The sequence below is a fragment of the Salvelinus sp. IW2-2015 genome, unplaced genomic scaffold (genome assembly GCF_002910315.2).
Source record: "Salvelinus sp. IW2-2015 unplaced genomic scaffold, ASM291031v2 Un_scaffold6331, whole genome shotgun sequence".
Classification (NCBI taxonomy): domain Eukaryota; kingdom Metazoa; phylum Chordata; class Actinopteri; order Salmoniformes; family Salmonidae; genus Salvelinus; species Salvelinus sp. IW2-2015.
Genome location: NW_019947594.1, coordinates 9,653 through 23,574, shown reverse-complemented (window position 1 = coordinate 23,574; position 13,922 = coordinate 9,653). Strand labels below are relative to the sequence as shown.

The 13,922-nt window shown below is 44.1% G+C and overlaps 1 protein-coding gene across 1 annotated transcript in view; it reads right to left on the bottom strand.

The window, feature by feature from the left end:
- LOC112078818 (voltage-gated delayed rectifier potassium channel KCNH5-like) overlaps positions 1 to 11,414 on the bottom strand; it is a gene marked incomplete at its 3' end in the record, with an annotated part of 13,406 nt that extends 1,992 nt beyond the window's left edge. Inside the window, exons 1-2 of the mRNA XM_024144939.2 lie at positions 11,023 to 11,414; positions 5,540 to 5,663 (exon numbers count right to left, since the gene is read on the bottom strand). Coding sequence (XP_024000707.1) covers positions 5,540 to 5,663; positions 11,023 to 11,095 — 197 coding nt within the window. The remainder of the gene's footprint in view (positions 1 to 5,539; positions 5,664 to 11,022) is intronic.
- Between the last annotated feature and the right edge of the window lie 2,508 nt (positions 11,415 to 13,922).

Below are 13,922 nucleotides of genomic sequence, written 5' to 3'. Positions count from 1 at the left end.
GGAAAGACTGTGAGAGGCCGCAAATAAACGTAGGATTTAAGAGTTCCCTTAGGTATTGTCGCGGTCAGAAGTGTGGGCTTTCCACTCGCTAAACCTTCCCCTACGACAGGCTTCTCGCAAGTTGGACTCGCGGTTCATTGGTCCGTTCCGTGTCTCTTCAGGTCGTTCAAATCCGTCGTGTGCGGACTGCTTCTCCGCGGACATTCTTCGTTCGCGGTCCACCCTTGTCTTCCATGTCTCCTGTTCCAGCCTTTTCTTTCGCGCCCCCATTCGTCTTCCCTTCCCCCCCCCGTCCTTGTCGAGGGCGCACCTATTTTCAAGGTACGAAGATTTCATTATGACTATCCGTCAACGGAACGTGGTAACACAGTTAACTAGTGAGCATTGGTAGGGTTACAGCTTCCTAGGGATTGGGAGCCCCCTTGGGATCATCACACTTCGGACAAGTGCTGACCATGTGATGTATTTTTTTCTTCCCAGGGTTCCTCCTCAGTGCGCACCAGGAGGTAGCACCATACGTCGTGACGGTGGTGGGGGTACCGTCATGTTTGTCATGATCATCATGTCTTGTTCCCTGTCTCCCATCTGCTGGCTATAGGTTCTTTCCCTCTTTCTATCCCTCTTCTCCTCCCCCTCCCCTCTCCCTCCCTCGTCTCCGCTCTCTCATCTACGTTCCGTTGCTGGCTCCCAGCTGTTTCCATTCTTCCTTAACGACCTCATTTACCTTTCACACCTGTCCCCTATTTGCCCTCTGATTAGAGTCCCTATTTCTACCCTCTCGTTTTCCAGCTTCTTCCTTGCGGATCTTGTTTGATGTTTGCGTTCTGTTGTCCTTGTTTCCGCCCTGTCGTGTTTTGCCTTCTTCAGAGCTGCGTGTGAGCAGGTGTCTATAGTCACTACGGCCTTGCCTTCCGAAGCGCACCTGCCGTCCTGGGTCGCGTCTCCAGTCTTCTTCCCTCACTGGACCAGAGGACCAGTTTCACTAAGTTTGGATTCTAGATTAGATATCCAGAGAACTTTGTTTTTTAAGACTGGAATAGAAGACTCTGTTTTCTATACGTCGCTTTTGGGTCCTCGCATTCACACAGCATATACAAACATTGCAAGGCAGCAACACAAGATGACAACAACATGGTAGCAGCACAAAACATGGTACAACATTATGGGCACAGACAACAGCGTAAAGGGCAAGAAGTAGAGACAACAATACATCACGCAAAGCAGCCACAACTGTCAGTAAGAGTGTCCATGATCGAGTCTTGAATGAAGAGATTGAGATAAACTGGAACTGAAAGACGAGCGACCAGGGATGTGTGCGCTTTGGGGACCTTTAACAGAAGTGACTGGCAGAACGGGTGTTGTATGTGGAGGATGAGGGCTGCAGTAGATATCTCAGATAGGGGGGGAGTGAGGCCTAAAAGGGTTTTATAAATAATCATCAACCAGTGCGTCTTGCGACGGGTATACAAGATGACAGTTTACAGAGGAGTATAGAGTGCAGTGATGTGTCCTATAAGGAGCATGGTGGCACAACTGATGGCAGAATGTAAAGAACATCTAGCCGCTCGAGAGCACCTTACCTGCTGATCTACAAATGATGTCTCCGTAATCTAGCATGGGTAGGATGGTCATCTGAACCAGGTTAGTTTGGCAGCTGGGGTGAAAGAGGAGCGATTACGATAGAGGAACAGGTCTAGATTTACCTTTACCAGCAGCTTTGATATGTGCTGAGAGAAGGACAGTGTACGTCTAGCATACCCCAAGTACTTGTATGAGGTGACTACCTCAAGCTCTAAACCTCAGAGGTAGTAATCACAATAGTGGGGAGGTGTTCAGAACAAAGTTAAAGGCAGAAGAAAGCTTGTTGGGCACTAAAAGCTTTGTTGTAGAATATTTAACACAAAATCCAGGGAGGGGCCAGCTGAGTATAACACTGTGTCATCTGCATATAAATGGATGAGAGAGCTTCCTACTGCCTGAGCTATGTTTGTTGATGTAATTGAGAAGAGCTGGGCCTAGGATTGAGCCTTGGGGTACTCCTTGGTGACAGGCAGTGGCTGAGACAGCAGATTTTCTGACTTTATACACTGCACTCTTTGAGGTAGTTAGCAAACCAGGCCAAAGACCCTCAGAGACACCAATACTCCTTAGCGCGCACAAGATGGAATGGTCTACGTATCAAAAGCTTTGGCAAGTCAATCAAAGCTTTGGCCAAGTCAATAAAAAGAGCAGCACAATATTGCTTAGAATCAAGGGCAATAGTGACATCATTGAGGACCTTTAAGGTTGCAGTGACACATCATAACCTGAGCGGAACCAGATTGCATACCCGAGAGAATACTATAGACATCAAGAAAGCCAGTCAGTTGATTATTGACAAGTTTTTCCAACACTTTTGATAAACAGGGCCAAAATAGAAATAGGCCTATAACAGTTAGGATCAGCTTGGATCGCCCCTTTAAATAAATATGAACTGTGGCTGCCTTCCAACAATGGGAACCTCCCAGAAAGGAGAGACAGGTTAAAAAGGATGGAGATAGGCTTTGTGATGATAGGGCAGCAACCTTAAGAAGAAAGGGTCTAACCTTCTGACCCAGATGTTTTTTGGGGTCAAGTTTAAGGAGTTCTTTAGCACCTCGGACTCAGTGACTGCCTGCAGGGAGAAACTTTGTGCGGGCAGGGGAAAAGGAGGAGAAGCATCGAGAATAGTCGCATTAGAAGGAGTGGGAGATGAAGAAATGTTGGACGGGCAAGGAGGCATGGCTGAGTCAAATAGGAATCCTGACTTAATGAAATTGTGATTAAAGAGCTCAGCCATGTGCTTCTTGTCAGTAACAACCACATCATAAACATTAAGGGACATGGGCAGCTGTGAGGAAATACTAAAGGTGTCTAAGGTGCAGGGTTACATAACCGGGTGGAAACTGCCTAGTGATGCTATTTCAGTCACTTGGTCCCAGACTTGTCAACGAAAACCCTCAAACTTTTACAGAGGCACAAATGAGAGCATCCTGTCGGGCTACATCACTGCCGGTACAGCAACTGCACCGCCCACAGCCGCAAGGCTCTCCAGAGGGTGGTGCGGTCTGCACAACGCATCACCCGGGCAAACTACCTGCCCTCCAGGACACCTACAGCACCCAAATGTCACAGGAAGGCCAAAAAGATAATCAAGGACAACAACCACCCGAGCCACTGTCTGTTTACCCCACTACCATCCAGAAGGCGAGGTCAGTACAGGTGCATCAAAGCTGGGACCAGAGACTGAAAAACAGCTTCTATCTCAAGGCCATCAGACTGTTAAAACAGCCATCACTAACACAGAGAGGCTGCCCTACATACAGACTTGAAATCATTGGCCACTTTAATACATGGATCACTAGTCACTTTAATAATGCCACTTTAATAATGTTTACATATCTTGCATTACTCATCTCATATGTATATACTGTATTTTTATACCATCTATTGCATCTTGCCTATGCCGCTCTTCATTGCTATCCATATATTTATATGAACATATTCTTATTCCATTCCTTTAACTACAGTTGAAGTTGGAAGTTTACATACACTAATGTTGGAGTCATTAAAGCTAGTTTTTCAACCACTCCACAAAGTTCTTGTTAATAAACTATAGTTTTGGCAAGTCGGTTAGGACATCTACTGTGTGCATGACAAGTAATTTTTCCAACAATTGTTTACAGACAGATTATTTCACTTATAATTCACTTTATCATAATTCCAGTGAGTCAGAAGTTACATACACTAAATTGACTGTGCCTTTAAACAGCTTGGAACATTCCAGAAAATTAAGTCATGGCTTTAGAAGCTTCTGTTAGGCTAATTTACATCAGTTGAGTCAATTGCAGTTGTACCTGTGGATGTATTTCAAGGCCTACCTTCAAACTCAGTGCCTCTTTGCTTGACATCATGGGAAAATCAGCCAAGACCTCAGAAAAAAACTGTAGACCTCCACAAGTCTGGTTCATCCTGGGAGCAATTTCCAAACGCCTGAAGGTACCACGTTCATCTGTACAAACAATAGTATGCAAGTAAACACATGGAACACGCAGCCGTCATGCGCTCAGGAAGGAGACGCGTTCTGTCTCCTAGAGATGAACGTACTTTGTGCGAAAAGTGCAAATCAATCCCAGAACAACAGCAAAGGACCTTGTGAAGATGCTGGAGGAAACAGGTACAAAAGTATCTACGTCCACAGTAAAACGAGTCCTATATCGACATAGGCTGCTCAGCAAGGAAGAAGCCACTGCTCCAAAACCGTCATAAAAAGCCAGACTACGGTTTGCAACTGCACACGGGGACAAAGATTGTACTTTTTGGAGAAATGTCCTCTGGTCTGATGAAACAAAAATAGAACTGTTTGGCCATAATGACCATTGTTATGTTTGGAGGAAAAAGGGGAGGCTTGCAAGCTGAAGAACACCATCCCAACCGTGAAGCACGGGGGTGGCAGCATCATGTGTGGGGGTGCTTTGCTGCAGGAGGGCCTGGTGCACTTCACGAAATAGATGGCATCATGAGGCAGGAAAATTATGTGGATATATTGAAGCAACATCTCAAGACATCAGTCAGGAAGTTAAAGCTTGGTCGCAAATGGGTCTTCCAAATGTACAGTGACCCTAGCATACTTCCAAGTTGTGGCAAAATTGCTTAAGGACAACAATGTCAAATTATTGGTGGCCATCACAAAGCCTGACCTCAATCCTATAGAAAATGTGAGGGCAGAACTGAAAAGGCGTGTGCGAGCAAGGAGGCCTATAAACCTGACTCAGTTACACCAGCTCTGTCAGGAGGAATGGGCAAAAATTCACCCAACTTATTGTGGGAAGCTTGTGGAAGGCTACCCGAAACGTTTGACCCATGTTAAACAATTTAAAGGCAATGCTACCAAATACTAATTGAGTGTATGTAAACTTCTGACCACTGGGAATGTGATGAAAGAAATCATTCTCTCTACTATTATTCTGACATTTCAAATTTTTTAAATAAAGTGGTGATCCTAACTGACCTAAGACATGGAATTTTTTACTAGGATTAAATGTCAAGAATGTGTGAAAAAAATTATGTTTAAATGTATTTGGCTAAGGTGTATGAAACTACCGACTTCAACTGTAGATGTGTGTGTATGTAATGGAATTGTTAAATTACTGTTAGATATTGCTGCATTGTCGGAACTAGAAGCACAAGCATTTCGCTACACTCGCCAATAACATCTGCTAACCATGTGTATGTGACCAATAAAATTTGATTTGGATTTGGTAATTTAATTGGTTCCATTTGAAACCATTTCTATGATCACCAGGCAGTACAGGCCCTCATTCAGTACTAGTGGAACACCAGATGCCAAGGGGTTTTCAGTGACTCTTGTAATGTGATGTTCAGAATTACTTCACTTCATGAAGGACCTTTTGAAAGCATTCTACAGTGGTTTAGTGGTCATCTATAACAGCAGATACATTACACCTACAAAGGGGAAAATAAAATGATTACTATACTGCTAYACAAMAACCATMCTTACCTGCAAGTGCTGCTCTTCTGCATAACCTCCGTCTTGTGGAACCCTGAGAGCTTGCAGAATCCATCATTACTGTAGACTACAGGCCACTCCACGATCCGGGCATTCCCCAGGATGAAGCTGGTTTCTGTGAAGAGAGGTCAGGGAAACAGGTGTGTGGTGAGGGCTCTGGTGTTAAATGGCTGAAATATTCAGATGGGTTGGCACAACCCATTGGTGATGTGTGTGGTGAGTGACCCCACACAATGTAGTCCAATACAGTGATGACGTATCCCTCAAATGTCTGTTTTTTGTTCTACACAATTACGGCACTACATTTAGTAGCTTATTCTATGTCCGCAACAACAATCATGCTTCAATGGAATTAAGATTAGTGATTGGTTGATACACTTGGAATCCAGTACGATTAGTAAAGAAACTTTATTGTAATGTAATGTTTTCCACCAACTCTTCCAACTACCACACACAAATGCCATCAATCAGAGAGGGAGTTTACAGCACATATAATGCATGAACTCTACTGCCAACTCCATGACAGTCTCTGCATTAGGGATTCTATGCATCAGCTGCAGCAGTTTTACTGATGTCTGATAAACAAGTAGTAGAGGGGTTAATTCTACTTGAAGAGAGAAATAACAAGCAATATTATCCTTACAACAGCCTACAACTGCATGATACTTACTTCAAATTAGGTATTGATTTAAAAGGAAATTGATGCGATATTAGTTAAACAGCATGTTCTGTTTTACTGCAACTTTTCAAGCCTGTAACCTAACACTTTGGCAAGAAGTAATATAACCTAAACACTCTACAATCAGCCAAATATAAGAGAATAGTCTAATTATTGCTGAATGGATTGTAAACTACCCCCCCCCCCCTTTCGGAACAGCCTCAATTCGTCGGGACATTTACTCAGCAAGGTGTCGAAAGCATTCCACAGGGATGCTGGCCCATGTTGACTCCAGTGCTTCCCAYAGTTGTGTCAAGTTKGCTGGATGTCCTTTCAAACCTCATGAAGCTGGTTGAGAGAATGCCAAGAGTGTGCAAAGCTGTCATCAAGGCAAAGGGTGGCTACTTTGAAGAATCTCAAATATATTTCTATTTGTTTAGCACTTCTTTGGTTACTACATGATTCCATATGTGTTATTTCATAGTTTGATGTCTTCACTATTATGTAGAACAGGGGTTCTTAACCCTTTTCAGCCTGGGACCCAAATGAGAAATTCAGTGTTTTCCTGGGACCCAAGCTTAGGAACATATGCAACGTAGATATTGGTACATTTAATTATGCCCTYATGCCTAAAACAAATGCAATATAGACAAAAGCAAATAACAATGAAATTAAATATCTAGTCATGTTTATTTCCCCTATTAAAAACTMTTACATATCTGTCTAGGTTGGAACTGTAGCTGTTAAAATTCAATAAATAATTTAATTCTGAACTAGAACAAACTGATTGATCACATCACACAGATGCATAACAAAACAGACATGCAGGCTTTTTGATAGTGCAACCCTAAGTAACAGTACAGATGAAGATGAAAAATGATCAGGCCTACTGTACATCTTACTGTASAAATTATTGTCGAAAGAAAGTCTAGGTTGGAGCTGTTGCTGTTAAAATAGAAGTCGTGTTTCTTTTCTGAACTGGAATAAACTGACTGATCCAGGCTGCTTCACATCCGGCTGAGATTGGGAGTCCCATAGGGCGGCGCACAATTATCCCAGCGTCGTCCAGGTTTGGTCAGGGTAGGCAGTCATTGTAAATAATGATTTGTTCTTAACTGACTTGCCTAGTTAAAAAAAGGTTCAATGTAAATAAAAAATAAAAAAAATAAAAATAAAAAATCACAGATATAGACCAGAAAACACACACAGTCCTAATGAGACTTCAACCAGCGGCTGGTTGAAGTTTTCAACAAGCATGTCTATTCTGGACTTTTTGACAGTGCAACATTGAGGTCATGCTCAGCATTGAGACTGTTTCTGTATTTGTTTTTTAAGTAATCCAGAACCCTGACTGAAATAAATCAGTTTATTCCAGTTCAGAATAAAAATKATGACTTGTATTTTAACAGCAAYGGTTCCAACTGTTTGAGTGTTAAATGACGAGACAGAGGCATTGATGCGAGTAACCAGTCTTGTTCAGTACATTGCAATACATCCGGGTATCAAGCGCACTGGTAAAAACACTGGAGTTGCAGTAATTAACATTTACCAACCGATGGCATCACTGTGCCATCTTACACCCATAACATCTTCCCTTTTATAAAATAGGACAGTAGCTGTCAATTCACTAACAAAACAAACTAGTCATTTTCCAACATGAACAGTTTTTTTTTTTTTTTCTTCAGGTAACAACTTAACACATTTTGATAGTCTCTTCACTTATCGCTGTCTGTCAACAATACCTAATGGGAAACCTACAGATTAAGTATTTTTGGTGGCTGGGACAGACGCCCGCAGTGTGAAAAGACAGGGGGCTTGTCTGCGAGGACTGCGGGTTCCCGCACAGGCATGTCACCTGACTGTCTAAGGAGAGTATTGATGGGCGAGGGAGCGGCCGACCTGTGATCCCCTGGCTCTTCGCCCAGTGCCTCAGGCCMCATGTGACTTGCTGGAGTTCCGTCTTTTGTCATGCGACCCCTATGACCATCGGGATTCTAAGTAGGTGCTGGCTCAGCAATCCGAAGGTCAACCCTGTTACGACGGTACAGTGATCCATTCACTTCAACCAAGTAGAAGCGTGGTGYCACTTTCTGTACACAGGATYCGAGTCTCCAGAGGCCCGTCTGGTCCYCTGGTAGTKGCTTCATTCGCACTGTTTCACCCACCCTGAGCTCAGGTAAGTCGTTTGYTGATTTGTCGTAGATGAACTTGGAGACCTGTCTTCTGTGATGTAGCTTCACCAGCATGTCTGTCACCACACATGGCTCCAGGAGAGTGCTGGCTACTGGCAGAGCTGCTTTTAAGCACCGTGCCATGAGGCGCTGGGCCAGGCTGCTATCCATGCCTTCTGTCGGGGTATTGCGCCACTGCAGGATTGCTCTCCAGGCATCTTTGCCCTCTCGCAGAGCTTTTTTGCAGAGGTTCTTTGCGATTTTGACTGCGACTCCGCCTTCCCATTAGCTTTTGGGTGTCGTGGTGATGAGCTGACATGCTCGAATTCCCATTCTGCAGCAAATTTTCGGGAACTCAAATCCAGAGAATTGGGGTGCATTATCTGAAATTACCCTATCTGGCTGGCCATATTTTGCAACCAACACGAAAACATAACGCTCGTAGATAACGTTCTTTGGTGGCTTAAAGTAATTTTCAAGAGCATCAAGAATACCTGTTGCGTTAATACCTTGCTGAGCTGCTGTTAGGTTCAGTTTGTGTTTGTATACGTGTCGGCATTCAGTACCCATTATAGTCCTCAAAGTGGCAGCCACTACCTCATCATCCTTTTCAGAAGTCCCGTGGCTAGTGCTAGTCCTCCATTCACCTCTAAACGTATCCCAGTTCGTGCTCCAATCTCCGCAGAGCTTCATAACGCGGGGAGGGGGATGTTCGCTGCCATGTCTAACCGGTGCTAACAACACTGAAGCTAACGGCTAACTAGCAAACTCACTCAAGCTAAGGTCAATTTCGGGAAAATTTTACTCAAATAAGCATTTTTTGAAAACCAGAACAGGCGACTAATTTGCGGAAATCATGGTTAGTTATCCAACTCTGACATGTAATAAATATCATTTATTATAACACAAGCATATTTGCTAATACATTGTTATAACTAACTTCTTTCCAAACAGGGTTTCTCACAAACTCATAGCAGATACGGAGACCCCACACACACCCAGAGACAGATGGCTGACACAGGCCTTTTCATAAAGACTGATAAGAAAGGGGTGCCTGCACTGAATATCACGAGAAACTGAGACACACACATACCCAAGGACAGAGGGCTGACGTAAACCTTTCATAAACACAGATAAGACAGGAACATCTACGCACACACAAAAACTCCTCTTCAGTCTGAACATTTTACAGAGACACACAGAAATGTCAAAATAGGAACATCTACGCACACACCTAATCTCCTGTTTTAGCTGAACATTTCTGAAGACAAAGAACTCTACTCAGAGCCAATGGGACAGTGATACTGGCCTGAAGGAGACCTCGCCCAACTCATCAGAACCAACCAGAGGACCAGAACTTCCAGACTCAACCTACTTTCTGTACTGTATAAAATGTATATGCACTCTGTTATCTGGGCTTCTTTCGGAGAGTTCCATTTTGAGCTTGATGAAAGGGTCCGTGCACGCTATTTCAGATATCTTTACCTCTGAATAAATTGCATTTAATTAAACCTCATCCACCCTGTCCAGAGTCTCTACTTCGTCTCAGTTCTCCAGTAAACATGTTTTATCAACAGACACCATGTTTGAATGTTAAATGACGAGACAGAGGCATTGATGCGAGTAACCAGTCTTGTTCAGTACATTGCGATTACAACCGGGTATCACACCGGTAAAAACACTGGAGTTGCAGTAATTAACATTTACCAACAGATGGCATCACTGTGCCATCTTACACCCATAACACCAACCTAGACTTGTTTCCAACAAGAAYTTATACAGTAAGATGTACAGTAGGCCTGATCATTTTTCATCTGTACTGTTACTTAGGGTTGCATCAGTAGCTAGCTAACTTGCTTTGGCTAACGTTAGCTATTAGCTGTGTACAAGGCCAGGGAATTGTTTGAAAGAGAAACTCACATATACTACTATGAGATAGTACTACTCCCTTATTTCTGCTTATCCGTCACCTTTTATAAAATGACAACAATGCCTTGCTAGCTGACTTACTTTTCCACTGTCGAAGCACTGTTTCCCGAAGCRTTCTCTGCGTATACCGTCATGCTGTGGATATTTGGTCAGGACGTGTCGTTATATGAATTTGTTCGTTTTGATTGACTCATTACTAAGCACTTCCAGAACTCCAGAAAAAAAAATCTGGTAAACCGCGAAGCACACGTGCATATCTCCCTCTCCCACTCCCGCAGCTGCCAAACAGCAGACCGCTGCTAAGCAGAGCGCGCAGTGAACGGAGACCGTAATTGCACTTGGCCAAATCAATTAATTCAATAATTATACATTTACTCTGACACGTCGCGACGCACCACTAACAGGTCAGCGACACACTTTGCCCATACTTTAAGACAGGCTGATGTAGAAAATAATAAAAATAAAGAAAAACTCTGGAATGAGTAGGTGCGTCCAAACGTTTGAATAGTGCTGTATGTATGAACTGTAAATAGTTACATATCATCMCTAAAACAATATATATACATTGTGGAATAAACTTTGAAAACAAACTATATACGTTTTTACAAACTAAAGACAAGTCGTATAAAAGAAAATGAAAAAAATACTAATTATTTTTTACCAAAAAAAGAACACAATCATCCAAACTAGCTTTCTCTTCTGGTTTCAATGCTTACCTTTTCTACACTGGACAAGGTTTCCCAAGAACGTATTTTGTGGTTCCACAAGCCCTCTCTTTGTCCCGGGCATCCTGGGGTCAGGTGATGGTCAGGGGGGTGTAAATCTTTGCTGCTTCTTATAGAAGGACAACAGTKTGGCGGCAGGGCAGCCTAATGGTTAGAGCTTTGAACTAGTGACCGAAAGGTTGCAAGAACGAATCCCCGAGCTGACAAGGTAAAAATCTGTCGTTCTGCCCCTGAACAAGGCAGTTAACACACTGTTCACTTCAAATACGAATTTGTTCTTAACTGATTAGCCTAGTAAAATAAAACTGTATTTAACAGCCTCCTCATTGTAAAATTTTGCTTCAACTTTTCAGAGCGCACTGTGGCATAGACTCGCTCTGCCTCCTCCCGAGATGAGCTGCATTTTGTGTATCGCCACACACACAACACGCTCCTCGAGACAGGCGTAGGCGGGTCTCTAGATTTCCTACCTCTTTTTAGGGGAAATGTTTACGCACTCGCTTTTTTGTGTAGATGTTTTCACTGACACTTTTTAAAACAATTACTGGAGCCTATCCACAAAACAATGTCCCTGCGCATAATATACCGTTAGATAACACAGGTAAATTACTAGACATGTATAATCAACATTTAATTAGGTTCATAAAGATGATCTCAAAAGAAATTGTATTGTATTGACTGCAGAGTCATCTCTGGTCAATGCAGAAAACACAGAAGTATATATTTGAGTCCCCAATGCAGATAAAGGCCCAACTCCCAGTGTCATTGAAAAATAAATGCACCTCCCTCCCAAATGTAAAAAATATTCACATTACCCTCCCCTKGTACAGTAAAAAAATAAAATCACAAACCTCCCCCCTCATAAAAATAACAAAAAATGTATGATTAACACCACAAATAACTGTAGCAACCTTGTTTATACACTGAGTATACCAAACATTAGGAACACCTTCCTAATATTGAGTTGCACCGCCCGCTTTTGCCATGAGAACAGCCTCAATTCTTCAAGGCATCGAAAGCGTTCCACAGGGATGCTGGCCCAGGTTGACTCCAATGCTTCCCACGGTTGTGTCATGTTGGCTGGATCATTCTTGATGCACACGGGAAACTGTTGAGTCAAAAACCCATTAGCGTTGCAGTTCTTGATACAAACTGATGTGCCTGGCACCTATACCCCGTTCAAAGGCAGTTAAATATTTTGTCTTGCCCAATTCACCCTCTGAATGGCACACATACACAATCCATGTCTCAATTATCGCAAGGCTTAAAAATCCGTCTTTAACGTCTCCTCCCCTTCATCTACACTGATTGACGTGTATTTAACAAGTGACATCAATAAGGGATCAAATCTTTCACCTGAATTCACCTGGTCAGTCTGTTGTCAATGTCAATATACTCAGTGTAAATGTGGATATGGACTTGACCACTTCAGCCTGGTTTTCCACCTATAGGTTTCTGTGCCTATGCACCACACACACAACCACTAAGTAACGCTTTACCGACATCGAGCGCTTCATGGTTTGAGTTAACATTACAATCAAATAGAGTATGTCAAGCTCGACACAGACAATACATATGTCACGCCCTGGCCTTAGTTATCTTTGTTCTCTTTATTATGTTGGTTAAGTCAGGGTGTGACGAGGGTGGTTTGTGTGTTTTTGTCTCGTCTAGGGTGTTTGTACTGTCTAGGTTTTTTTTGTAGATTTATGGGGTTGTGTTCATTCTAGGTGTTTAGGTAAGTCTATGGTTGCCTAGATTGGTTCTCAATTAGAGGCAGGTGTTTATCGATGTCTCTGATTGGGAACCATATTTAGGCAGCCATGTTCTTTGGGTATTTTGCGGGTGATTGTTTCCTTTGTCAGTGTTTGTGCCACACGGGACTGTTTCGGTTTGTTCACGTTTATTGTTTTTGTATTTGTGTTCATGTTCAGTTTTCCCTATTAAAACATGGACACCTACCACGCTGCGTATTGGTCCGATCCTTGCTACACCTCCTCTTCAGACGAAGAGGAGGAAATCTGTCGTGACAGAATAACCCACCAACCAAGGACCAAGCAGCGCGGTAACGGGCAGGAGCAGGAGAGACAGCGAGGTCAGGATTTCTGGACATGAGAGGAAATACTGGACTGAAAGGGACCATGGAAACAGGCTGGTGAGTATCGCCGCCCCAAAGCTGAGCTGGAGGCAGCGAAAGCGGAGAGGCGGGGTGGTATGAGGAGGCTGCACGAAAGCGCGGCTGGAAGGCAGAGAGGCAGCCCCAAAAATGTCTTGGGGGGAGGAACACGGGGAGTGGTGTTAGGCCAGGTAGGAGACCTGAGCCAACTCCCCGTGCTTACCGTGGAGAGAGAGCGACGGGCAGGCACCGTGTTATGCAGAGATGCGCACGGTGTCCCCGGTACGTGTGCATAGCCCGGTGCGGTACATTCCAGCACCTCGTATCGGCCGGGCTAGGGTGGGCATCGAGCCAGGTGCCATGAAACCGGCTCTACGCATCTGGTCTCCAGTGCGTCTCCTTGAGCCGGGGTACATGGCACCAGCCCTACGTATGGTGTCTCCCATACGTGTTCATAGCCCAGTGCGGCTGATTCCACTTCGCCGTACTGGCATGGCCACGGGGAGTATTCAGACAGGTAGGGTTGGGCAGGCTCGGTGCTCGAGACCTGTAGTGCGCCTCCACGGTCCGGTCTATCCGGTGCCTTCTCCACGCACCAGTCCGCCTGTGGCAGCCCCTCGCACCAGCCCAGTACCACCTGTGCCAACACCACGCACCAGGCTTCCTGTGCGTCTCCAGAGTCCAGTACACCCTGTTCCACCTCCCCGCACTAGCCTTGAGGTGCGTGTCCCCAACCCGGTATCACCAGTTCCGGCACCACGCACCAAGCCTCCTGTGC